This window comes from Myodes glareolus, chromosome 9, assembly GCF_982192425.1.
Source record: "Myodes glareolus chromosome 9, mMyoGla1.1, whole genome shotgun sequence".
NCBI lineage: Eukaryota > Metazoa > Chordata > Mammalia > Rodentia > Cricetidae > Myodes > Myodes glareolus.
In genome coordinates this window covers 74,053,989-74,081,826 of record NC_142034.1, presented here as the reverse complement: position 1 = coordinate 74,081,826, position 27,838 = coordinate 74,053,989, and the positions used below count along the sequence as shown (strand labels likewise).

General features: G+C 49.2%; 1 protein-coding gene across 1 annotated transcript in view; it reads left to right on the top strand.

Moving 5' to 3' along the window:
• Adamts2 (ADAM metallopeptidase with thrombospondin type 1 motif 2) overlaps nt 1-27,838 on the top strand; it is a 201,100-nt gene that overhangs the window by 66,208 nt on the left and 107,054 nt on the right. Inside the window, exon 3 of the mRNA XM_048451945.3 lies at nt 256-415. Coding sequence (XP_048307902.3) covers nt 256-415 — 160 coding nt within the window. The remainder of the gene's footprint in view (nt 1-255; nt 416-27,838) is intronic.

The following is a 27,838-nucleotide window of genomic DNA, read 5'->3' as shown; positions in this document are numbered from 1 at the left end:
ACTGATTGTGTCTGTAGGTAGATGCAGCTCTTGGCTGAGGGTTTTGGCCCGTGTCTTGGAATGACTCTGTTCCTGGAGGTCGCTCATATTTGATGCACCCTCATGTCCCCATAGACCCACATACAGTCTTACAGCTACACTTTCGGATGCTAAGACATTCCAGAGGGAGGGCACTACCCTCAGGGACCCTCCTCGCTGCTCTCCCTCCTCCGTCTGTGCACTGGGAGTCTGAACTTCTCCCCTTTGCCTCTGCAGGCTGGTCTGATCCGTATGGAGGAGGAGGAGTTCTTTATTGAGCCCCTGGAGAAGGGTCAGGCGGATCGGGAGGCCGAGCAAGGCCGAGTGCACGTGGTGTATCGCAGACCGCCCACTCCCAAATCCCCTCCTCTGGCGGGGCCACAGGTTCTGGACACAGGTAAGGTAGGTTGGGTGGGGAGCACTGAATGTCTCCTGACTGTTCCTGGTTTCCGGGGAAACATCTGGGGAAACTCAGGTCCACTTCTGCAGACCTGATCGGAGGAGGCTGAAGGTGAACCCCAGCCATACTGGCTCAGGAAGAAGTCAGCTGCCTGTCTGACCGAATGCATGGCATGCGGGGTGCTGGGGTGTTGCAGAGGGTTCATATGGGTAACCAATAGTGACGGGCCCCACTGCTTACAGGTCTAGGGCCCTCACAGAAGACTGTCTAGTGGTCTGTCTTCTGTGAATACTAGGGAACGGGAGAGACCAGTGTCAATACAGACAGCGTCTTGCGTCCTCCAGACAGCCCTTGTCTCCTGCTCCAGTTCGGCTGTGATCTCTGGGATGGTGCCTGCTTTTTCCCGGAGTTTCTATGCTCACTCGGAAGAGAAGGCCCCAAGTATTCTTTTTCTACTCTCCACACCCCAGGACACACCTCAAAAAGACTCCAGAGCAGCTCCTACAGCCTCAATGTCTTCCACACACACTCATAGGATCTTACCATTTTCAACTAAGAATCACAGGGTTCTTTGGGTCCAGGAATATGGGAGGAACTACGGAATGGCCTGAGCAACTGACTGGCCATCTGGCTGTAGCCTCAAAGGTCTCGCCAAGACAGCTTGACCCACCCCAGAGGTCTCTGGATTTGGAGTACCGAATTGTGCGGAGGCTGGGTCGTCAGGATCTAAAGTGCTCTTGCAGGTCCCAAGGCCCCAGGGTGTAGACGAGGCCTCCTTGCCTAGACCTGAATCCCAGACTGAGTAAAGCCATGGAGGAAAGGGGATAACCATGGGCAGGGGACCCAGAATTTTGGGTCAGACACATCTGCAGGCATCTAGTTAGTAGATGCTCCTGACTGGCGAGCCCCACCCTGTGCTACGATTTATTGAAATCGCCCCTCTCCTCTAAGCGAACCCAGATCATTTATTTTAGCTCCCTCTGACAATCTGGTTTGACAGATCAATTGGGCACAGCCTGGCAGGGTACTGTTCTAATTTTAAGATGCCATGTCAGGGATCTCAGTAAAGAAATTGCTCATTGGCACACTGGCATTCCCTGGAGATAATGTTTCTAGCTACCCCTTCTTCCCTGGTAATGAATAGCCTTCTACCTGTCAACTGCTGGGTTCTGGGGGCTACCTGCTCAGCCTGACCCAAACCTTAGCCTCACTCCTGCCATTGGGCTTTCCTGAATTGAGAGTAACCCTGGAAGGCTGGAGGGAAAATGGACAGAGGAAGTGCCCCGGACCTGGAGGGAGGCCTCCTCCTGGCCTCGCTCTCTTGTCAGCCAACTGCCTTTGAACAAAGTTAGCTTTTGTTCCCTTATAACAGCTGAGAGGGCAGTCTGTCTCTTAGAGAGCTCAGGGCCGGCCACTTCGTCCTTGATATTTCTTCCAGTAGGGCTGGCCTCTACTGGAAGAGTCTGGGTGGTGTGGCCTCTTTCTCTCCACCCCTGGGCTCAGGCTGGGTGAGGAGGAGCCTGCACCATAGAGCTGGCTGGTTGCCCTCAGCTGTGTCTCCAATCCCAGATTCCGTATTGGGCTTATCTTCCTGCCCTGGGTCCCTTCCCCCAATGGTCTAGCTGGCTCGGTTTTGTTTTCTAGACTGTGCTTAGCGTTTTGGCATCTTCCGTTGAGTAGTGCCTTTACCTCCTGATCCCATACACACATCCCTAATGAGAACTTGGAACTGAGAATGCAGGGAGAGGAATTTCAGAATCAACCCAGAAACCACTGACCCCAGATAGACGGTGCTGGGTGAGATCAACTGCCCAGATCAGGATGAAGCCGAGCTGGAAGGTGGGTGGGTAGGACCTGGACATCAGTCATCAATGGAGGAGCTGTCCAAGGCTAAACACAAGGCCACAGTCTTGGGCTGCAAGGCCAAGCACTCCAGCCGGGAGCTCAGGCTGTGTGGGAGTCTTGGGCTGTAGCTTCAGATCACAGGCCTATGCTCTGGGGGCTAAACCTCCTTTCTGAGCCTTCCTATTCAGTGTCACCATGATGAGACCTTGCAGCCCCTTGAATGTGTCTGATGGTTCCCAAATGGCCCATGGCTAAGATGGAATCACTGGCTGGAGGGGGTCCAGACAGTTTATGTCGAAGCTGGGCCAAGGGCCCATGGTGACCTCAGACAGTTTAGTCTTCCATCAGCTTGGGCCCTGACAAGGCACAGAATGGCAACTGGAACTTATAAAATCTGTGTCCCATGGCTATGTACAGCAGGCCAGCATTTCTTAAGGGGCCCAGGGCAAAGGCTTTGCTCCGGGGTGTGTGTGTGTGTGTGTGTGTGTGTGTGTGTGTGTGTGTGTGTGTAGGAGAAGGTATGGGCTGTCCTCAGAGCTTGATCTCTGGGAGGCTAGACTGAGGAGGCAGAACCGTTAGGAGGTGGGGCTAGCTTGTGGGGCTCTGCCCTCATCAGTGGACTCATGGAGTTGATTGGGGCTCACAGGAGTGAATTCATTCTTCTAAGTGCAGATTTTTAGAAACTGAGCTCACTACATATGCTTGATCGCCTATGCGTAGCTCTTCTTTCCACTGTGTTGTGACTCAACCAAGGGGCTATGCATGAAGACACTAGCAGAATGCCAGTGACCATTCCAAGCCAAACAAACCTCAATACCTACCTCACGTGTTTTGTTATAGTAACTCAGAGTAGACAGAGGGAGCAGGGGTTTTACTGGCCCATTTTAGGTTTGGTTGTTATAATCAACCAAACTGAGTCAGGGTAACTTTCTCAGGAAAGGAGGTTTATTTCACTGACACTTTTGGAGGCAGAGAGTCCAAGGTCAGGTGATGCTATTGGTTAGGTCTCTGGAGAGTGCTCAATGGGCAGTGTGGGATTGCATGCTGAAGTAAGAAGTCACAAGAAGTGACACATGTAAACCAAAGCAGGGGACCTGGTAGGACCCTGACTGATGCAGACTGGAAACGGCCAAGTGCTAGGGCTAAGTTGAAGTTGGGCTGGAAGATAGGGCAGATAGGGACTGGTCACTGGAGGAGATCAAACTGTCCAAAGCTGAATTGTAGGCCTCAGTCCTGGGCTGCAAGCCCAGACTCTCCCAGTGAGAGATCAGACTGTTCTGGCTCCACCCCAAGGCAACCACAGGATATGGGTTCAAGACATTCCAAAAAGTATTGAGGGGGGCAGGGAGTCAAGATGCCAGGAGAGGGGAATCTCAAGCGTCAACAGAAGCGTGACTTCTGGGTCCATCCTCAGACCTTGTCTTTGCTCCCATCTTTCGTTTTTGTCTGGGGTTCTTGAAGAAGGAGCCGGCGCTGGGATGCATTCTGGCCGGGCCAGAAGACCCACTCTGTACTCGGAACTGGGTGATCTTGGCATGTAACTTGCCCTTAAGCATAAGACAGCTGTGGACCACTAGCTGGATAGACATGTATTATGTCATAATTCGGGGACCAAAAGCCAGAGATCACTGTCGCCGAGCTGAAATGGAGATGTGAGCAGGGCCACACTGCCTCTGAGATGCCAGGCGGGAATGTGTTAACTATCTCTTCGGGCTCTGGGCTGCTGACTTCCCTTGGCTTGAGGTCACATCTCTCCAGAGGCTGCCTGCATGTGACTGCTCTTCCTCGGCCTGTGTCCGACATCCCTAGGCCTCCATCTTGGAAGATTGGTTCCATGTAGGTTTCCTCTGGGGGCACCTCTCCCTCTCAACATCCTTAATCTAATCACATCTGATAAGCACTGTTCTGTCGTGGAAGGTACCAGTGACAGGTCCCAGAAGTCAGAACTTCATATCTTCAATGACTCCCTTTTAGCTGTGTGCAGAAGGTGAAACCGAGCAGGCGCTGCAGTGCATGCCAGTCCGATGTAACACCCTGCACAGGAGCAACTGAATCCAGTCTGAGCCAGCTATTTCTCCAGACGTGGAAGGCCAGACAACGAGGGCATGTGCACAGAGCAGCCCCCTCACTGTTGCCATCAAAGGCGGTGTCTCCACTGAACCTGGGACTCTGAGAAGATCCCTGTGTCATAGTCTAAATCTCCCTTCCAGACACATGGACCTGTCTGCACAGCGTCCCACCATTAAGACAAGAGCTGCAAATTCAGGGGTCTTCAATGAAGACAGTAGCACACAATAACAACAAAATCAACTCCTGGCCTGGCTTTCATTCCCCTCCCCACTTCCAGTACTGTGGATTCAACTCAGGCCTCCTGCATGATCCTTCCCTTCTCTTGTCCTTGCTTTCATAGGTTGCCTCGTAGATCCGGGGAAGCTGAATATTTTGGCATCAAGAGAATTCAGACAATAATTTTTATGAGAACTCTCCGGTGTTTTAAAATGTGGCTTCAAATTTCAGAAAAGCACCGTATGGACCAAATAAAATAGGCCCCTCCCATTGGCCAAGGCTTCCAAGATGCAGAGGCTGAAGTAGTTTCTGTCCTTCCCTTTGGGCTGCTTCCCTGGGGTCCCCCTGGTTCTACCTTGGAATGGAAATGAGGCAGGTGGTTCCCGCCCTGGGGACCTGCTTCTGGGTTGCTGTGCCCTCAAGGCCAGCTGTACACATTGCCCCAGGGCTGAGAGAAGTCAGACAGTCCTGTGCCAGTGACCTTGGCTGCCGCCTCCTCTTCAGAAGCAGCGGGTGCCAAGCCTCTGCCCGCTGCTGTCAGGCTTGGGTGTCCTCCCTGACGGCCAGAGGAGGCTCCACACCACAGGAGCTGCTTTGCCCTGCTGCTGCCAAGGTGAGCCTGCAGAGAGAGGATGAAGTATAGGCACCAAGTGTCTCCTCTACGTGGCTAAGTGTGGCCCAAAAAGTCTCCACCTACTGGCCCATAGCCAGCCCTTCCCTTAGACTGGGAAGCCAACCCCTTCTGACCAGACCTTATTGCATTACCTCTCCTTAAGCTCGGATAGGAGTTTTCCAGGGTGCAGGGAGTAATGCAGGGTGAAGTGGGGGATGGGGTGGGGCAGAGCTTATGTCCTGGGACTTAGTGGCGGGATGTAGCTACAGCTGACCCGGGATCTGAACAGTGTCCTGCATGCAGTGGGCAGCCATAAGAGGTCTCTTGGGATCTGACCAAGCATCCTGCACTTTGGCAAGCCTGCAGTGTGCTGGAGGTTGGACGTAGGGATGCCGTGGGGGTGGGGCAGAGAGGAAGAGGGTAAGCGAGCAGAGGTTGTCTAGATACGCCTCTGGATGGGAAGGAAGGTGTGAGGACTCCCTGGCAGGCAGGCCACCAGAACTCGGTTACATGTGGATATGATCTTAGATAGAGGGCTTAGCTGAAGGTGAGGTCTGGGTAGTAGGAAGCATGAAAGATTTGAGAAACCTGAGAGAGGTACAGTGGAGAAGGGGTGCAGACTTGCTGACGACCGGATGAGGAGCCATTCTGCCTACAGACGTTCATAGCACTTGCAGTAGCACAACAGATTCAGTGGCTTCAAACAGTGTAGGGTAGCCTCCCAGAGCTCTGGGGGTCAGGAATTAGAAGGTGGGGCTGTGAGAGCTTTCCCCTGGCCTCTCCCAGCATCAGCCTGGTGGCGGCCTCCCTCCGTTGGCTTGTGGCTGCATCGTGCCGATCTCTGTGATCATATTGCTTCCTCCTCTTCTGCTGAAGCCAGGACTCCCTCTTCCTTCCCCTTAGGAAGGCATTTTTTGATGACTTTTAGGGCCTTCTGAAATAATCTTGGACAGCCTCCCTCCCCATCTCAAGGTGCTCAATCTAATCTGTGCAATTGCTTTAGCCTTAGAAGGGAATGGCAGTGGATTCTGGGGAATAAGTTGTGGACATCCTGGGGGTAATGTTTCAAGCCTCATGTCTAAGCCTTGCACCCTGGGGTTGCAGAGAACGGGGAAGGGAAGGGAGGCCTTTGGGCGGACTTAGGACTGAGTTCTGGCCTTGGCTCATGTACAGACACCAGGACCCTTTTGTGTGTCTCAACCCAGCCGTCGCTTGAAGTTCTTCCCAGGGGCCCTGGGCTTGAGCATGTCAATGCTGTCCATGGTCAGCTCATTGCCCTGGACCTGGTACTCAGTGCTCTCTCAATCCCCCACCCCCATTCCTGCAGCTTGGGGCACCCAAGGAGAGCACTGGTTGTGAAACCTGAGGCGGCTGGCCTGGGCTCAGGGAGGCGTATTTCAGAGCCGAGCACACCCTTGGCAGAGGCCACAGTGCGCCTGTCCTGTAGGCTGGGCCCTTGGGAGAACTTCGGGAGATGCCAGGGTGGTGACGTGGCCTCACGCTGGGAAGAGTGGGTGGGGGTTGACTCTGGGAGAGCTGGAGGCTGCACATTCCACGAGGCCTTGAGTTGTCTGGGGCCAGAGCTGTCAGCGGAGTTGGCTGGGCCCAGACCCCTGGCCTGGCTGGTTTCCTGGGTTGGGGTCTGTGGTGTGGGAGGGCTGCCCTGGAGGTCCTTCCTAGGCTATAAAGTCAGAAGCCAGGCACGCAGCAGCTCAGACCCCACCTCATCCCTCAATAGAGATAAGATGGGGGACAAGAGTCAGTCCCCACAACAGTCTATGCCTGGCATCCTGCCTGATGGGTGCTGACAGTCCTGTGTGCTTGGTTGCTCTGTCTCTGGCTTAGATTTAACCATTCCTGTGCCTTAGGTCTTCTCGCCCCAACTTCCTTCCTTCTGGGATTCGGCAGGCTCTGGTTTAGGGGTAAGGACAATCAGGACACAGGAGCCTGGGGGAAGTCTTGGATTGTTGGTTCCTGGATAGATGACCAATGTCACTTAGAGGATGACAATTTCAGCCCTGGCTTGGCTGTGGCCCCAACTCAGATGCAAGAGACAGTTCTTAAAAATGACTGACATGTCTTGGAAGAGCCACCTCAGCTGTCACAGTCGCTCTCAGCAAGCCTCGGGGCAGTTTGGTGGAGGGCACAGTATTGTGTGGGAGCCAGTGTGGTGTAGGGTAGAGTGTACTTGGCTAGACCCCACCTGGATGGTGACTGGTTGGCTATAGGACCTTGAGTAAGGTGTCCCACTCCCTGGTCACTCAGTTTCCCCATCTTTAAATAGGTATAATGTTGAGCTGTTGCTATGAGACAAGATCATCACCATGTCTTTGTCCAGAGGCCCTGTCTTGCTACAACATTAAGATTCCAGGAACATTCCCCTTGGAACCGCTGATCCCCTCAGTTCTTGATGTCCCTTCTCTGTTGCTACCTTTTCTCCAGACACAATGAATCGATGCTTTGCCTTGCTTGCCCTGGATTTGGGTTGCAAATGTCCCCCAAAGAGCTTTTTTTGGCGGTACACAGTGACCATGCTGGTTTCCAGACAGCACACAGCTCAGAAATGAAGCGCTGTCCGGCTCACAGGTGTGCCTGGAGTTTAATTAAGAAGGCTGGCTGTGTCTGGTGGTTACGCTGGCCTTTGGCTGGTCAGGTCTGCTCTCTGCAGGTCTCCAACACAGCAGAAGCCAATTCCTGGAAGAGATGCGATGTCTCTGGGGACAACACTGCCTGTGGGTCTACTCAGACCACATCTCAAAGAGCCAGGGAGGTGGCTGGGTGGATAAGGTACATGCCCCCCTCCCAAATGTAAGGAATGGAATTCAGATCCCAGCACCCATATAAAGCATCAGGTGGACCTGGCACCTGGCCTATAATCAAGCATTCCAGAAGTGGAGACAGGGGATCCCTGGGGCAAGCGGGTGATAAGCTAGCTGGATTGGCAAGCTTCCAGTTCAGCAAGAGACCTTCTCTCAAAAGTAAAGTAGAGATCGATGGAGGAGATGGGGGAAGAAACCTGATTTCAAACTCAGGCCCACACACACACACACACACACACACACACACACCCCTCAGGACTGGGTAAGGCTCCTTTCCTGTTCCTGGTGCTTTCTATGCACAACTGTAAAAGGCACATGGGCTTTGTGTGTTATAGAGGTATAGGCAACAGGCATCCGTGGGCTGATCTGGGACGCGGGCTTCTGAGGAACTCAGAGAGTCCCAACGCCAACCCTGAAGTCAGCCACCATGATGGCAAAGACAAAAGAAACGGGCATGGGGCTCGAGAGCTGAACTCTGCCCATCCAGAGCAGCTGAGAACCTCTGACCACAGGCCCCAGTCCCTCCCCAAATTCTCGGCAGGGAAGCAGACACTTCAGCCAGCCCCAAGTCTGAAGTGTTTTCTATAAAAATTTCCAATTTTCCTTGACCCATTTCTCTTTGAAATGAATCCCAACCGGCACTATGCACTTGGCCCTGAAGGAACCCTGAGCTGGGGAAAGGTCATGCAATTAGGTGGAAATGCTGGTGTCTGTCTGGCTCTCTCCTCCCCGTCTTGGGCTTTATTTTTCTCTTCTTTAATCACAGCCCTCTCTCTCAAGCCCAAGCTGGAGCATCATGGAGCTGTTCAAGGGTGAAGGTGTAGAAACAGGATCAGACCCAGTTCAGGCTTCTGTACTTAGTCTAGACCTGGGAGCTCAGAGACCACGTGAGCCCCCGGGGTGCAGCCCCTGCTGCTCCTCCTGTTTGCAGCACTTGTCCTGGCCCTGGGCCTCCTGTCGTGCAGGGTCTAATTCAGCTGTCACCAGCCCTCACTCAGGCTACAGTCTTGCTCTGGTTAACTCTGACTGCCTTGTAAACGCGGTTCACGGATGGAGGACTTGCTCAGGTTTGCAGACTGCAGCATGCTGCCAGTCATTCCAGCTCACGCACCGAGAATGAAGACAAAGCAAAGTCAGGCTACACTCTAGAGTCAGGACACATCCGCCAAAGTTCTGGACTCGGCCTGGTCCTGAGCCTGGTGGGCTCTAGTTTGGAGAGATGTTTATGACTGTCAGCGTATGACACAGTTTATGGGTGGTGGACCCTTTAAGAGGTGGAGCCTGGCGGGGAAAATTAGATGGTTGACTGTGTGCCCTTGCAAAGTACACTGGGACCCTTACTTTTGTCTAGCCACAATCTCTGTCACATACTTGTACCATGATGTCCTGTGTCGTCATAGGCCCAAGGCCCCAAGGACTATGGGCCAAAGTCCCTGAAACTGAGAGTTAAATAATCCTTTCTTTCTTTGAAGGCCATTGCGTCAAGTGTTTTGTCAGAGTGATAGAAAGGTTAAATAGCCATTAGGAAATGTTTCCAGACCTGGTGGGAAGAGTCACGACAGAGTGACTTCATGACAGAAGGACACTTACCTGGAAGGAGGGCGGGACCAGGTGAGAGCTTGCAAGATAGGCTAAGGTGTCAATAGCTGGGCTGGGACCTGGGGAGGAACTGCCCTGGAAGCTGGGCTCGTGTGGCGAGGTACATGGAGAGGTTCAGCAACCCTGGGGGGCATGGAGGGAACACCTAAGAAGAATGCTACCCCCCAAATCATGGGGGATAATGTTGGTAACTAGTCGGTAGGAGCAGTGACACTTTCTCAGGAGTGTGGACTCAGAGGGAGCTCCTCGTTGGCTACCACGTGTTTACTGCTTCATTCAGCATCTCGCCATTGTGTCCCTCCCCCTGCTAGAGATGGAACTGCAGACAAATCCGAGTGAGGCATTCCTCTCCTGAAGCTCACCACCAGGCAGGGGAAACACTGTGGGCAGGAGATTACAGGGTGTGTGCAAGAGTTCTCTGGTCAAATTTAAAATGGGTCAAAAGAGTAGCTGGTAAGGGAGGGTTGTGTTTCCGGGCTTGGGTGGGGACAGTTGGACCGAGACCTGGGTGATGGGGGGCCCAGGGTTGGGAAGAGTGTTCCAAGCAGGGGGAAGAGCGGGTACTGCAGCCCTGAGGCTGTATCGTCTCTGAGCAGTCTAGCCTTGGCTAACAGATTCAGAATTCCTTGTAGGCATGCCATCCTGATTCCATAGTCATTGCTCTCTGCAGTCCTGGCTCAGTGGGAGCTTCTTTCCCTGGACTGTGGACAAGTCCCCTTTGGCTCTGGTTTTGTGGGGTGAGGCACAGGGACCCCAGATGCAGCAGACTCTGGGGTGCTCTGGAAGTCCCTCTGGCCTTGGGTAACAGATGTCCTGCTGTCTTCCTAGCCCAGCCTGCTCTTTTGGGAGTGGCAGTCACCTGGTGAAAGGGAGATGGGTCTGTGAGAGTATGCATGGGGGGCAGGTGACTGCCAGATGCCCGCCCACACTCTGAGGCAGTGCTGGCTAGAGGCTCCCCTAGGCTATCTGGGAATGCTAAGGGGCTCCTTACCTCTGGTGTGACCTCATCTGATAATTGGAATTGAGGATATCCTGGCAGCTGGCCTTGGATCCCATTCTCTAATAGGAACCCATAACTGACCTCTCACAGGGGTGAGCTGAACCAGCCTGGCTGCCTCCGACCCTGAACATCAAACCCGCAAACTCTTGCTGAGTGAATCCAAGCTCTGAGTACCATGATCACGCTCAGAAGCCGGCCTGTTCCCCAGGCCCAGTGTCTCAAATCTCCTGCAGCATAGAGTCTTGACCCTACAGTATTCTGCTCTTCAAGGTGTAAAACAGTGCTGGTCCTTGCTTTAACTTGTGAGTCTTTGATTACTAGCAACGATGAGTGGTCCTCCCTGCCTGCTGCCTTTGTAGATCTCCTCTTCCATTTAAGTTCCTTGCCGGTTTCTCTCCTGGGCTCTGTGTAGCAGGATCCGCCTTTTATCTGCTTTAGATACTGACTCTGTCGGGTTTGATACGAGCCTCTTCCCTGGGCTGTGGTTCCCTGTTCCTGGTTCTGGTAGGGAACGCCGAACAAAAGCTTGTTCTTTCCTTCTTTGGGGTCTGGGAGGGATGCTCCTGTCTCGTGAGCTGAGTTCTCCAGTTCAGGGAGGGGCACGTACATCCTTGAGGGTGAGTGTGTGGTATCACGGTGTGATGTCATCTTCAGGCTTGTCTTAGAAGCAAGGGAGTGAACCAAGGCTTGGGGCTACAGAAATAAGTGTAGAAGGACCTTGGGCAGCATTTGGTGGGTGCTTCCCCACCCCTCAGGATTCTTGGAATGAGCCCATGGAATTGGTTGGTGTTACAGATGTGTTTACTTTACCAAAGAAGAAACTGAGGCACTGACGTTTGTCCAGGTCATAGGTTGTAGAGTCCAGAAAGCCAAGATGTCCAACTTCTATGTGGAACAGAGAGGAGTGGGCCCAGATGAAGCCCAGGGATGCTGAAACCCTGTGCAGAGCCCTCTTGGCCAGCTCTGAGCCTGGGCAGGCGAGACTCAGCCGGCTCAGACCCAGCTGAAGACCGGCCATGCCTGAAATGCTTCTTAGCACCAGGCCTGATTCTCTGCTTCAGAACTGCTGAGACCGAAGCCCAGCAAGGCTGAGTGAGGACGTGTCTCCAGGTCACGGAGCACATTAACTGTGGAGAGACTCTCGCTTGTAGGGAATTCCCAGCATTGCGTGCAGTAGCTGGCGCGCAGACGGGGCCTAAATACCCATGAAAAGAAAGGATGAATGGACTGCCTGGAAAGCCTGGCCATGCCATCCCGATTCCTGAAGTACAGTTGTCCCGAGTAGACATCTGCAGACTGGCTTTTATCACAGTGATGCCAAGATTCAGTTTGCACTTTTGTGATTGCTGGGGTCCTGACTACAGGTCCCTAGGTTTGCAGAGGTGGGATGTTGCTGGTGCCTAGGTACATGGGATGTCCACGCACCTTTTATTGGCCCTGTCTCCTCATCTCTCACCAGGCTGTTATAGGTGTGCTACCAATCCCATAAGTTCCCAGCCCAGAAAGGTCCCACATATGCTGTAATACCCTCCTGCCATTGTTTTGGAATTGCTTAATTGCTTTTTTCACAAGGTACTTTACCTTTTTCATTTTGCAAAAAGCATAGTTGGTCCTATTCATCAGCTTGTGACCTCTTGAAGCTGTAGTCTGGACCCTGAGGTTAAAGCTACTACTGGGCACTACACAGTGGCCAAAATTAGGGGTCCCAGGGGATGCTGGCTCCCTTACTTCTGAGCCCAAGAGCCCAGACTCTCTAAGGGTTACTGCTCAACTCTTGTTTTGTAATGAGAATCATAGACTTGTGGAGGACAAGAAAGGCAGCTCAGGTGATGCTCTTGCGACAGGCCCACCAGAGCTATGCCTGGGGATGGCAGCATTGTGGATCTCAACCTCTACCCTGGGATACTGTAGAACTATCAAAACAAGCCAGGGCAGCAGTGGGTAGGGGTTGGGACGATTGTTTTGCCATCCCTAGCTAAACTATCTCTACGCCATTGTCTTTGAACATAGACAGCCCCATGGAAACCTTATTCCTTGTTCCCTCATTTGTTCATATCACTGGACAAATATTCATGGAGCTCTCATAACAGGGTGCAGTACTGTTAGGAGCTAGGATCTGGGGGCACCCTTCTGTGGTTGCCTCCTCAGAATCAATCGGCTCACAGTGAACAGCCCAGGCCATTCCTGCCATGCTGGTGTTGCGATCTGGTTGTAGGTTACAGGAGGGGGCCAGGAGCATAAAATGAGAGGGTTATGAGTAGGAGTGGACTCTACTTGTTTGGAAATCCAGCAGGAGGGGCAGGGTGAGGGCCAGAGGGGCTGAAGGGCAGAGCTCAATGGTCCACTTGGGCTCAGTCTTGAGCTAGGGGTTCTGTCTATGAGTGGCATAGTCTGGTTTCCATGGAGGGGAGAGAGAAGAAGCAGTGGACCAGGAGGAGGCTGTTCCAAGGAGGAGCCTGTGGCTTGAACCATGGTAGGAGAAGGTGTGTAAGCAACATAGGGCAAGATATTGAGAACACAGGAGTCCTGGCAGGCCATTCCCGTGTTGTTCAGAGGATGCCCACTAAGCAGGCTTGCATTACCCCGTGAGAATCACCCACACTGCCCATCAGGCAGACTCACATTACCCTGTGAGAATCACCCATGATGCCCACCAGGCAGGCTCGCATGCCCCTTCATAATCTCCCAAGGTCAGGAAGGAGACAGAGCTTGGGCTCACTTCTCTACCCGGCCTCAGGCCTGATAAACCAGCCAAGCTAGTGTTTGCAGAAATCCCCTCTTCTCTGCCGGGATGCAGATCTGGGCAGGCCTCTGTGTGGCTGGACATCTCAAGGCTTCTGTGTGCGTCCCTCTGGACACGTGTTGGAATCCATCTGCAGGTTCCCAGCTGGCAGATATGCTGCCTGGGTCTGTGCCCTGGGGTGTGGAGCCTTTCTTTGGCTCGACTGCAGGGACTCTGGACTGTGCCATCAGGACCTGTTTCCATGCTTTTGATATGTAGCTTTTTGGCAGTTCACGTGGCAGGGCTGGGGCCAGGGATGGAGTAGCCATGCTGGGGAGGACAAGTGAACTTGGCAAATGGTGGGGTTATGAGGTCAAAGAGCTGGGATGGGCAAGGACCTTGAGTGCCTCTGAGACGTCCAGACCAGAATCATGAGCCTCCAGCAGTATTTAAGGAATGGGATTCAGAGCGTTGAAGGACTGGAGATCATGTATGTCAAGGGGCTCATGGGAAATCAGATTAGGAGCAGCAGTCATGGTGGCTGTTTGCGTCCATCCACAGCCTGGAGCCATAGCCATGAGACATTATAGACATGGACATGGGGACCAGAGATGAAGCAGCTGGGTGGAGGTGTACAACTTGGGGGAAGCCAGGGCTCCCAAAGACAGGAACTGTTATCCCTGATACCTTTCCCAGAGCCAGGAGTCAGGCATCCACACAGGATAGAGACGATATGTGTGGGCATCATGAGGACCGGATGGGCAGTGGGTGGAGTGGTACGGAAGCAGGAGCACCGGTGGACGGAGTGGGTAGCATCAGGAAGGCCTCTGCGGTTTTAAGGGAGGCTGGGGATCACAGTTTTATCTAAAATTTCATTTTCATATGTTGGTGCTAATGAAAAAAGAAACATAATGATAATAAAAGCAGCGACGAGCCAAGCTGCGCAAGGATGTTTCTTATGTGGTGCCTGGGGACTGTCACCCAAGCCCACTGTGCTCGGGCAGCAGTCAGGGCCCCGTCCTCTTGAATGTGGCTGGTGCTGCCTCTGAGTTAAAATGTACCTCAGGAATTTTTATTTCGCTTCGGGATCATCATGAGAAATCTTTCCAGTGGTCCTGTTTCTGTGAGGAGAAATCTGCGGTTGCCTTGTTTTTCTTGGAGGCCGCCGAGGAGGCCCATCTGCAGAACATTAGGAAGAAGTGGCGGGAGCGGGGCACGGGGACACTCCATCCAGCCTGGACGGAACCTTGGATGGAGATGGGAGGACTGGAGCGAGGGTGGCCGTTTGGTTTGGATGGGCCCCCAGCCCCCTGGAAACGAAAGGTTGCCTTTCCCAGGGCAGCATGAGGCCACTCCATTGCTCCGGCCAAGCAGTGTGGGACTGGGCAGGCAGAGCCCGTGTTTGTTGCGTTTGGCACCCATCACCTTCCCTGGGCTGACTGAGCATCTGAGCCCCTTATGCCAGGACGTTGTTCAGACCCCTTAGCAGGAGGAGTAAATACTGCAAGGCAGTCATGAGAGAACCCGGCCGTAAGTCCACCCCAAGGCCTGCTGGGAAGGTCACACGACTGTGCTCCTTTGTTCTAGGCAGCAATCTGGAAGCTATGCACAACTCTCGCCTTGATCACCAAAGCTGAGCTCAGATTTGTCCCCGTTCCTTGGACGGGAAAAGGATGTGGGCTCCTCACACACCCTGAAATCATCAAGCCCTGAAGAAAGCACTTTGAGTCACTTGGAGAATTCACATCTTAAACCAGCGTTTCCCAAACTATGGGTCACAAACCCTTTGGGGGTTGAATGACCTTTTCACAGGGTCGCCTAAGACCAACAGAAAACAGAGATATATTATGATTATAACAGTAACAAAATTATAGTTATGAAGTAATAGTGAAAACGGTTTTATGATTGGGGGTCACCACAACATGAGGAACTGTATTAAAGGGTCTCAGCGTTAGGAAGGTTGGGAACCACTGTCTTAAACCCTCAGTGGAGACTAGCGTCTGACTGAGTCTAGTGTTCTTAGAATGTGTGGGTGCCCCATGAGCTACAGCAGGCAGTGGGGGCTCAGCTCAGCTTTGACTTTTTGGGTCTCAGCTCTGGGTTGGCTTCAATTTATTCATTGGAGAATTGGGGGAGGGGAGTGTTAGATAGAAGGCTGGTTTCACCCATAGCTCGTAGGCGAAATCCCTGCATCTTCCTTTTCCTTCCGTCCCCCAAAAATTTTATTTGACTCATAAAACATCTTCAAAACCTGTCTACCTTTCTTTACTTCTTCCTTGGTGACTGGCTGTGTAGCTGGGTGGCTGAGCCCTTGTGTCCTCCTCTCCTCTTCTTGCTCCTTGAACCTCCTGTTTATTCTCTCTGCCTGCCAGCCCTGCCTATCCTTTCTCTGCCCAACTATTGGCCATTCAGCTCTTTATTAGACCAATCAGTTGTTTTAGACAGGCAAAGTAACACAGCTTCACAGAGTTAAGCAGATGCAACATAAAAGAATGCAACATTTCTTTGCATCATTAAAGAAATGTTCCACAGCATAAACAAATATAACACATCTTAAAATAATATTCCACAACATCTCTGAGATGAAACCTCCTTGATCATGGTGGGTGATGTTTTAATGTATTCTTCGATTCAGTTTGCATGTGTTTAATTGAGAATTTCTGCATCTATGCTCATAAGGGAAATAGACAGGTTATTTAGAATGGAGAGTAAGTAGGTTAGTTTAATCTTGCTTCTGGAGATCGGGAGACTAGAAGTTCCTCTCAGCATCTGTTCAGTATCCTGACAGGGTTTGTGATGCAGCAGAGCAAGCAGGCTGGCTTTGCTCTCTCTCCTCAGTAAAGGTCACCAATGCCATCTCGGCGGCCCCATCTTCGTCTAACCATAATTTTCTCCGAGGCCTCAGGTGCAAATACTTTTAGTATGTTCCATTGGAGACTCTATGCTCTTTAAGCAGACACATTCAAGCAATATCAATGTAGCCAGAAACCCTTCTCAGTAAAGTCTGTGCATCCAGAACCTTCTAGATCTCAGAGCACAGTGAGAACTTCTAGCTATGGGCTGGCAGAATTCCTTATACTCTGTTTTCCTCATGTGGATTAAAAAAAATCTATGTGGGGCCAGCATAATGACTCAGAGGGTAAAGACACTTGCCAAGAAACCTGACGAACTGAGTTCAATCCCTGGGCCTACCTGGAGAAGGAAGAACACAAGTTGTCCGAACTCCACAGACATGCCACTGCATACCTACCCCTACCCATACTCCTTCTCCAACTCCTCCCCTCCCGCCCCCGCTCCCGGCCCCCCAGTTCCCACCCCTGACCCAGCAGTGGTGGGAAAGAGAGATTAAAAACAAACCGAAAGGGCAAATAAAGCTAGTATTTAAGAGAATTTCCCAGCATTCCTTGAGACGTGAGGACCCTGACAGTTCTCTGCCTTCATGGTGTCCTGTGTTGCCTCAGTGGGCCATTCTGGGGAGCTCTTCCTCGAACAGAGGGAACATGCTCTGTTTGAACAGACTTTGTGATGTTTGCTGCATACCTGGATTGGAGTCTGGGGTTTCCCAACCATTTATTGCTGTCCTGTTGTCTGTCTTTTAGCCAGCAAGTTACTTCCTCAGGCCTTTTATTCACTGATTATATATAATTAATGTAGCCTGTGGTTGGACATGGTAGCCACTTAAACATGACCCGGTGCTACCTTCTTCAGGATGTCTAGCCAGCATCATTATTTAGTTCCAGGATATTTTTACCATCCTAAGTGGAAGCCTCTTGCCCAGTCAGTAGTCACTCCCTAGCTCCCCCCACCCCCACACACACCTGGCTTCCAGAAAGCTATGTGCTGGCTTCTATTCACTCATTTGACTGTTCTAATTGGTTCTCTTCCTCCAGGCCCATGCCAGGTCTACCTCATCCCACTCCTATGGTGGCATCTTCCACACTTTGTACCCCTAGCTCTGCTGAGCATTTGGCCAAGCTGTTTCTCAGATTGCATGCCTGTCCAGGTCCCTGTTTCCCTCTCCTGACTTGCCTGTGTGACACATGCTGACTGCCTTCCCTGTGGCGGAGCTGGGATGAAGTATATACTGAGGTCCTTTGTTGCTCCAGAATGGAGTTACATGTCACATGTCTCCCGAGAGCTCCCAGGGTGCCGGGCAGTCAGACACAGGGGAGACTCTGCTCTCAAATGATCCAACCCATGCTTCTGCCTAAGGGGTAGCCTTCTCTAAGTTCCAGGAGTGAGCTCAGTGCTGGTCCTGACATGACTGTTACAGTATCATAGAGATGGCGTGTTTACAAGGGATCTAATTCCCCAGGAGCATCTCCTGCTGGGACATGCAGGATCTATGTGGGACATGAACAAAAGTCATTCCTCAAGTTCTTATCCCAAACAGGAAGCCTCCTCCATGGACCCCTTTATCAACTGAGCTGTAGCAGACATGCAGATTCTGGGCTCCTATGGGTATTTATGTGTGTGCATGTGTCACTGAGGCTGGAACCAGGACTGGGGTGGCTTGCACATTTTGGAGAGACTATGCTAAGGAAAAGGTGTGTCTTTTTCTTATAAAACAAGTGAGAAAGGGGAGTGAAGAATCTGAAAAACGAAGACACCCTGAAATGATAGACTAAGCTGGGAAAAACAAACGGAAATTTCTCAGAAGCCAGCGCCCGAGTACCTGCAACCCTGCAGCTCAAGACAGCGGTGTTATATTAGATAAACAAGATGAAACCCAAACCAAGCAGCAATATGCTCTCACCAGATACAGAACAAAGCATAAAGGCAAGGAAAGGTTGAAGGTGCAGGAATGAGGCAGAAATATCCAGCAGCCAGAGCCGAGCCGTGGTGTCCTATCAATCCCAGACAACAGACTTGAGACAGGAGACGTGGTGAGGGAGAGACAGGTCAGCGTTTAATGAGAAAAGGTTCATTTCCCCAAGACGACGCAGCCGTTGCGAAGGTATATTCATTTGATAAAACAGCCTCTATGAATCTGAGGTAAACTTTCCTTTCCTGAGGTGGAGAAAGGTCCAAGCTTATTATCCTTTGGAAGAGAAGTAAGCTCCCCCACTAATTAGTATTAGATTAGGTGGGTAAAAAAAAAAGAGTTAACAAAGATAAGGAATTTCTGAATAACAGACATAGCTCTCATCTTAACAAACAGATGAGTCTTGCATCTGATAAGAAGTCTCTAGTTTCTCTCAAGCGTATACAGCATTAGGAAAATCTATCGCTTGAGTTCAGCTCTCACAAAGTTTCAATGAATAATTATGAAACAGATATTGCTTTCTGACCCCTGTGCCTCAAAAGTAGAAATTAATAAGATTTCCATCCTACCCCTTTCCCAGGACAAACCCCCATTATTTAGAAGTTTCAAGGAGTTCTCTTAAATAGTTTGTGGGTTAACAAAAAACCAGCAAAGGTGCTTGGAAAATACTTAGAAATCCAATGATCACAAAAACACCATATATGAAAAGTTAGGTGGGGATTCAGGTGAGAAAAGAAGAAACCTGTAAGTACTAGAAATCAGTCTCCAACTTCTAAGAACTCTGGAGTCAGGGGTTAATCCAAAGGACACAGAAGGCAAATGGTACCCAGGACTGGGAGATAGCTCAGTGGGTAGGAACACTGGCTGCTCTTCAATGGAACCTGGGTTCAAAAATCCAGCACCAACAGCACAGCTCACAGCCATCTGTAACTCTGGTCCTAGGGGATCTACCACCCTTCGCTGGCCTCTGTGGACATTGCATGCATGTGCTACCCAGATAGACATGTGAGCAAAACACATATACACATAAAATAAAATAATAAAGATTTTTTAAACCCATGAAAAGCCCCCCTCTGGCCAGCATTATTGGTAGGAGGTTGCAGATGAGCACTGACAGGTCTTTTGTTGTTCTTTCCAAAAGAAAATGAGAAATACCTAATTCTGCAAAAAATTTCAGAATTGTGTGTCTGTGTGCACCCATGCAGGCCAGAGGAGAGCTGTCCATCTTGTTATTGGGACAGACTCTCTCCCTTGTTTGGGACTCATTAATTCAGCTAGGCTAACTGGCCAGCAAACCCAGGATTTGCCTGTCCCCCTCTTGGGTGCTGAGGCTTACAAATGTGTCCTTGAGAGGCGTATTGCGTTCATTCTGGGGCCCTAACCAAGTCCTTGTGTTTGCTAAGCGAGTACTTTACAACTGAGCCATCTTTCCAGCCCTGAGACATCTCAGAATTCAAAAACAGTGATGTGGGCTGTAGGGGATGCTCTAGAGGCTGACTTTGGCCTTTGTCCTCTCTCATGACTCCTGCCTCTTCTGTTTACCTGGGAGTTCACTGGGGATGACATCTGTGGTTCACTCGGAACACCAGACTCTGGGTGGGACTTGCCCAGCTCAGTTTTCAGAAGTGATGTACTTGGGACCATCCCTGGGACCCTGGGGCTGCCTCTGTGCATAGTGTCTCCACCCTGGGCCGTCTCCTCTCTGGCTAGTGTCTGAGTCTGTGTTCTGTTGTCGCTAACACAGACTGGATACATTCCAAGGGAAGAGGCTTGTTTTGACGGGCAGCTCTTGTCCAAGGTCAAGGGGCTGCATCTGATGATGCCCTTCTTGCTGCTAGAATCCCAGGGCAGCACATGGCAAGAAGCAAGGAGCACGGACATGTCCCTTCTTGTGTCTATCCCACTTTTCGAGTCACCAGGATTCTAGCCCAGGAATCCACCCTGATGGCGTTATCTAAACCTACTCATCTCCCCAGGCCTCGGCCCAGCACACTGCAGCCAGATTAAATGTCCACCCTCTTACTGCTTCATTATAGTGATTTAGCTGCAGCATGAACTGTGGGGGAACACCCAGACAGAGCAGCCAGTTTCTCCTCAGAGAGCACGATGGACAAGCTTGTGTGAGCATCTTCCTATTTCACTCTGGGCCGTCTATCTAAGAAGAGAGTTGCTAGATCTGAGGGTAAGTTCCTGGTTAGCCTCTAAGACATGTTTAATTTTAGATTAAAAATCACTTCAGGGTAGCAATGACTTTAGTTTTCTTTCTGTTACTGTGAAAACGCAGCTTAGGGAAGAAAGGGGATTTTATTTCAGCATACAATTCCAAGTTACAGTCCAGCATTGTAGGGAAGTCAAGGCAGGATCTTCAAACATCCAGTCACACCACATCTACAGTGAGCAGCAGAGAGAAGCGAGTACATACACAGTCACAGGCTTGGTTGGTTGGCCACTTGCTTATTTGTGCTCAGCCTGATTTCTCTTCTCATACAGCCTAGGGGATGGTGCCGCCCGCGGTAGGCCGGGTCTTCCCACATTGGTTAACTTGAGATGATCCCCTACAGACACGTCCCAATGTAGATGATCCCTCACTGAGACCCTCCTCTCGGATGATTCTAGGTTGTCTCAAGCTAATAATTAAAACCAACAATTACAGTATTAATATGTATAAATCGTACATAGTGATGGGTTCCCATGCAGCAGAATTGATGGAACAAAGGAGACATGATGTGAAGTAAAGAAAACTAAATAAATGTGGAATGGTCAAACTGTTTTCCATAATGCCTCAAGGGTGGTGGCCCTGCCGGAGGGCCAAGCCTGGTGGCCATGCACAGGTCACACACAGTTGCCTGGGAAGACGTGACACTCATTCCTAACTAGCAGAGACCCATCTCTCTCTGAATGTGGAGTTTCCACTTTTTTCTGAGGACTGGGAATTCTCAAGACCTGACCTACACCTGCTTTTTCCAGAATGTGGAGAGATGCTGGAAAAAGCCTGGGTACTGCTTCTTTGGACTGGAAAGTCGTTTCTCTATTGGCTGTGTTCTGAAGTGGATCTCCCACTGGCTGGAAATGCAACAGGTTCAAATCCTGCCTGGCTGAGATACCTTTGAATGGTTTCACTTTGGGTACTGTGTGAATGTGGTTTTCACAGTCATCATCTCCCAAGGGCTTGAGGGAGGTAAGGCCCCACACCTGTGGATAGAGAAGGCTCAGAGATGCCACAGCTAGAAGTGGAGATACTGGGATATGAACCTCGGCCTCTCCGACGCAGAACTTGGGCCCTCTGGCTCCCGAGCTTCTGTGAGGGATAGGCGGGTGAATGGATGAGACACTGCCTTTACCAAAACAGAACAGTCCACAGTGTCTTCCCTCCTCCCTCCTCTCCCTGATACGAGCAGGGACACTGGACATCTCAGGGTTTCTCCTGACCGAAGTCCTGCGGGAAGAAGCCATGAATATGGAAAGTGTGTGGACTGTGGAAGTATGAGAAATGGCTGTTCACATGATGGAGTTGAGTGTGACATTTCTCTCTGCAAGCAAGTGCAATTAGGAGCAGTTGTGCAAGACTTGTCACTTAGCGCTTACTCTCTGTCTTGATGACAACATGACTGACTCTGTGGCCTCCTGGGGTCTTGTACTATGGAACGCTGGGCAACAGAAGACAAGACCCGGGGGCCAGGAAGGTGCTTGCTGTACAGCCTGGGGACCTGAGTTTGATCCCCAGAACCCACATAAAAGTAGGAGAGCTGTGACTGCAGAGTTTTCAGTTGAGGTCCACACAGGTCCTGAAACACATATACCCACAAAACATATCTCATGTGTACACATGCACACACACCCACACACATAGTCACACAGTCTCTCACACACACAGTTAGTTAGTTAGTTAATAATTTTTAAAACCAAAGAACTATTTAATGTATGGATAGTTAATCAACAACAACAACAAAAGACCTCAGTGGTTTGTTACCTGGTGGTTCAAGTATGGGCAGCCACCTGGTGGACTCACGAATTATTTCCTGGGCCGGAGGCTGCTTGCCGATGGTGCCAAGGAGCAAGAGATCAAGGGGAAGAGACCATTCTTTTCTTTCCCTCTGTGAGAGGTTTATTGAGCTGGAGTTCACCTAAGCTGCCATTCTGACATTTGAGGTGTGCAATTTATGGTTTTCCGACTATAATCCTCTCTTGATGGCTGCAGGGCACTGGTCTCAGACTCCTGAAAATACCAAAATGCGCGTCTCTCCTATAAAACACCGAGGCGTCTGCACATGCCCCAGGCGCTTCTCTGCACGCCAGATAATTTCTATGGTCCGAGCACTTAGCGCCAAGCGTTGCTGTACACACAGTTGCTGCACTAGTGAGAGGCTGGAACAGGTTTCAAACCTTTTTTAAAATTTCCTTATTTTTATTTTATTTGCATTGATGTTTTGCCTGTGTTTGTGCCTTAGCCTTTCCGATCCAATAAGCACATGGGTAGCCAGGCTTCAGTTTCTGCCCACACCACCAAAGAACTCTCACCCTTCCAGCTATGCCACCGTGCTACCATCAGCTTCCTGAGATAGCTGCTCACGCCTCCCTGGGCAGTGCTTCTCAACCTTTAATGTTCTAGGGCACTGTGATGGATCAGTAACACTAGCTAGTTCCCACCCCTGCCCTGCAGCCCTGCTCAGCAAGCTTCAGAAATAATGTCTATCTCTTATTAATCTGATCTGTCAGGGGAAATATGGATGCAAGAAGGCCCAGGCTAAGAATCATCAGACTCTACCACTTCCCAACATGTGATGTTTCATAGGTCACTCCCAGTGACCACTGCACTTCACCCTGAATGGCCAATCTCCATGAAGATAAGAGATGCTGTAAAATATATGACTTAACAAAATACCAAAAAGGCCAGCGTAAAACAATGTGGCCAAAAACAAGTTAGGGAAAGAGAGGATTTGTTTAGCCTACACTTCAAGGTTCCAGTCATCACTGAGGGAAGTCTGGGAAGGAACTCACTCATAGTCAAGGATGCAGCAGAAATTAAGGAGGAACACTACCTGCTGGTACACTTCAGGCCACCTACTCAGGGAATGGTGCCGTCCACAGTGGTCTTGGCCTTTCTACATCAATTGACAATCAAGACCACCCCTCCCATCATGCCCTTAGGCCACTCTGATTTGGGAAATCCCTCAACTGAGATTCCCTTTTCAGATGACTCTGGGTTGTGTCAAATTGACAGACAATTCAAGCCAACTGAGGCAGCCACTCTCTTAGATACGTACCACACACAAATGGCTCATGAGATGAGACTGAATGACCTCCCACTCAATGGCTGTAAGCAAACACCCTATCAGGAGTGTGACCTTTGCTTCTAGAACTTGCTTGCTGTGACTGTATTGCAGAGTATTTAGCTGATACTCTACTTTGGATTTAATAAATGTTTTTTTCCAGTTTGCATGCTTTTTATTTCTTTTTCTTGCCTAATTACTCTGGCTATAATCACTAGTAATATGTTTAGTGGCTGTGTAAAAGTGGATTTCTTCGTCTTTTTGATGGTCAGTTATCACCATCGAATGTGGTGCTTTGGACTTTCCTTGAATGCCCATCGCTGTGCTAAGGCAGTTCCGTCCACACCTAGCTTCCTTCTAATCGGGAATCGTGGTGAATGTGCTCAGATTCTTTTTCTGTGTCAATTGAGATGATTATGTAGCATGGTTCCTTCTTTTCTGAGAATGTGGTGTACTATAGGAACTGATTTTTGTGTGTCAACCCATCCTTGAATTCCACAGATAAATCCCACTTGGTTATAACGTATAATCCCTTCAATATGTTGCTAGATTAATTCTAATAGAGTATTTCTGAGAAACTTTTTAATTCTATATTCACAAAGGAGGTTGGTTATAGCTGTCTTTTTTTGTTTTGTTTTGTTTTTTGAGACAGGGTTTCTTTGTGTAACAACCCTGACTGGTTGTCCTGGAACTCACTTTATAGACCAGGCTGGCCTTGAACTCATATAGATCCGCCTGCCTCTGCCTACCAAGTACTGGGATTAAAGGCGTGCGCCACCACGCCTGGCAGGTGTAGCTGTCTTAAGATATCTTTCTCATCAGTCTCTAGGTCAGTTTTTCTATCTCTCCTTAAGTCACTCTTAGTTCGCTCCTAGAAACATCTTACCTTCATCTCAGGCACCTGGTCTGTATGCGATTGCTCAGTGTATTCTCTGGTGGTTGCTAGTGCAGTCCCGAGTATTTTTCTCGCTTTTGTTTTCAGCTTTTATCACAGTAAGTTTCATTGACTTTCTCAAAGAACTAACTTTCAGCCTCACTCTATTGTTTGCTATTTTGTTCATATTTTTTAATTTTTTTCTTCCCTTTCCTAGCTCTGGGTTTGGTTTGCTCTTCTAAAGCCCTGTTTTGATGTAGCTCTTTCTGGTTTTTCAAGGCGATGGTTTACAGCTGTAAACTCCCCTCTGGGCTCTGACTTTGTCCGGTCCCTCCCGTGTTTCAGTTACATTGTGGGTTTGTTTTCACAGTTATCTCAATAGACTGTCTAATCCATCTTACAATTCCTTCTTTGTCCTAATTGTTTGAGTATACTGTTTATTGAACTTCCATGTATCTGTGAAGTTCCTGGTTTCTCCTCCTATTGTTACTTTACAGTTTTATTCCTCAGAGGCTGGAAAAGATACTTTGTATAGACCCAATACTATAAACTTGTTCTGTGACCTGATAGGAGGTCTATACCAGAGAATGACTTGTGTTCATGAAGATGACATGTCTGTTGATGTGATGACCTAGGGCATTCTGCTACCTCTTAGGTCTATTTAAGATTCTTTTCTTTTTTAAAAAAAATAATTTTCTTTATAAAGATTTATTTTTATTTTTGTACTATTTGTGTATGTGTGTTTTGCCTACATGTATATCTGTGTGTGCAGCGTGAATGCCTGGTGCCCATGGTGGCCAGAAGAAAGCACCAGATCTCCTGGGACTGGTGTTCTAGAGGGTTGTGAGCCTCCATGTAGGTGCTGGGAATTGAACCCTGCTCCTAGTTAAACAGTCAGCGCTCTTCACTGCTGAAGATTTCACTGAAAATTTCCTATTTTCCTAGATTCCCTATTCACATAGGGAACTCTTGAAAGCTCCTATTCTCTGAGCATGTCCTACTCCGCCTTCTTCCCCACGCCTGTGGATTTGTTTATCATATTTCTTCCCTTATCTTTTGCCCTTTTCCCCAATTGGCTGAAACTATTTTCCTTTAAATTCTTTTTCCCAAACATCAGGGAACTCTCTTTAGCCCCGGAGAAGCTGCTAGATAGGGAAACAAATCGGACCTCTGGAGAAAACTCATGACTGCAATTCTTTGGGAATAAGGATTTTGTTATTTTCTCTGGTATTATTGTAACTGTGTTGGTAACATGGGCTACCATATTTATGGAACTCGTGAGCTGGCGTGCAGGGTGTGGCAAGCGGGAATTAACACACACAGCACTTACTTACTGAAAGTCAGCAGCTTCCTTATTCATCAGCATTTCTCGACTTTTGTACGTTTCTGATTAAATTTTGGCATTCCTCATAAGTTGATTCTGACAGATTTACCAGTTTGTTCTCTGCTTTTATGGAAGGGCAGAGTTCTGTCATTTCCCATTTTGTCATGGTGGCAATAGCCTCTCCAGTGTCATCTATATCTTCACTTATCAGAATTGTATGTATAGGAACATAATGTCAGTGAAGTAAAGGACGTTACTCTGACTACCATGGCTGCTACACCTCTAAGCTGATTCTCTATCTTGTATTAGCTTTCTGTTGCTGTTGTAACAAGTTGCCGTAAAGTTCGTGGCTTGTATAATATAATTTACACAGCTTTTGAGGTCAGAAATCTGAAGTGGGTCTCGCTGACCTAGAATCAAGTTGGCAGGACTTTGCTCCTTCTGGAGACACCACGGAAGATCTGTGTCCTTGGCCTTACCAGTGTCTGGAGGCCATCTGCATTCTTTGGCTTATGACACTCTCCTTCCATCTTCAAAGCCAACAACATCAGGTCAAGTAAGTCTCCTGCAGTGGCCTCTCCAGGTCTTTCTTCTGTGTCCTTCTTTATGTCTAGGACCTCTTGTGATTGTATTGGTCCTTCCTGGATAACTTCTGTACCACAAAGTCAATTTTCCTTCACCATGTAACAATATGTATTCACAGAGTCTAGGGGTTAGGATGTTGGCATCTTTGAAGGACTATGATGCTGCCTATTACATTTGACATGCCCAAGAATGTGTTTTATAATCATTACTTCACATGATTTGATATTTGAAGAGTCTGAGAAAGAAGAGCAGGCACCTATAGCTTGATACAGTGACCTTTTTATTGACTTTTCAGCTCACATTTGTTTTACACTTGTGGATTCAGTTACTATCTGGTGTCATTTCCCAATGTACCTTTGCTCTTACCCACACTTATGTTGTTATGATTAAGTATATTGTATTTCTATAGTCTGCAGGCCCAATGATAGATTTATATATGTTTGTTTTATATAATTACCTTCAAAGTCTGTTGAGGAAAGAGAGGAACTACATTTGTGCTATTTTTTACAATCACATTAATTTTTTAATTATTATTGATATTGTGTGTACATATATATTCAGATTATTATTTGGGTTGTCTTTTCACAGTCTAAAACTTTCTTTTAATATGCCTTGTAAGTTAGGTCTACTGACAACAAGTTCTGTTAGATTTTTTAACATCTGGGACAATCTATTTCACCTTTGAGTGACAATTTTATTGGGCGTTAGATTCCTGGTGGATAGCCATTCACTCTGGGAGGCTCTCTCATGGTCTCTGTCTTCTGTTATTTCTTATGAAAAGTCAGCTGTTAGCCGAATGGGGCTCCTTGGTATGTCACAGTCATTCTGTCTTGCTGTTCTGAAAAAATTGTCTTTCGGTGTTTTTTTTTTTTTTTTGATGTCTTGGGATCTCTGCATTTATTGTATTTGAAGTTTATTGAGTTTCTTGGCTATGTAGACCAATGTTTTCCTCAAATTTAATAAGTTTTCAGCAACTATGTCTCTTTTTTTTCTCTCCTGTCTTTCACATGGATCTTTCTGATTCTTCAGCTTCTCCCCCATTCATCTCCTCTCTAAGCTCCCTCATCCCCTCTTTCAGTCCTCCCCAATTTCTCCCTTCCATCTTCCCTCCCATCTGTCCTTTATTTCTCCCTTTCATCCCTCTTCCCGTTCCTACTCCCATCCCTCTTCCCGTCCCCCCTCTAATCCTTCCCTCTTACCATTCTTCTACCAACAGATAGAACTTTCTCTAAGGTGAACTAGAAACAAAAAGAAGGCCCAGACTCCAGCTCAACTGCCAAAGCCTCACATTCTTCTCACGATTTTTCTTACCAAAATTTAATTGATTTTTCTTGACGAAGTGATGTTTCTTCGTTTGCTGTATTCCCTTAGTGCAATCCTACAGAGTTTAAATTGTTTCTTTTAATTTGCTTTTCACCCATGGGGCTCCTCCAGTCACCGTTCCAGGAATGGAGCTCTTGGGACCTTGGTGCTTGAAATCCCTTCATAGGACCAAGGCACCGCGAAGATCAGAGGGCACTGTATCCGTCAGGGTCTAATGAGGCACAGTTGTTGGAGACACAGATCCAGTTATACCACAGGGAGAATTGTGCTGGCACATGAATGAGACAGCGGGCAAAGCTGGCCCGTTCTACCCCAAGGCCAGTGCCTGGTCTCCCATCCTGGCTAACTTTAACTGTCAGCTTGACATGGCCTAGAGTCACCTGAGAATGGTGTCC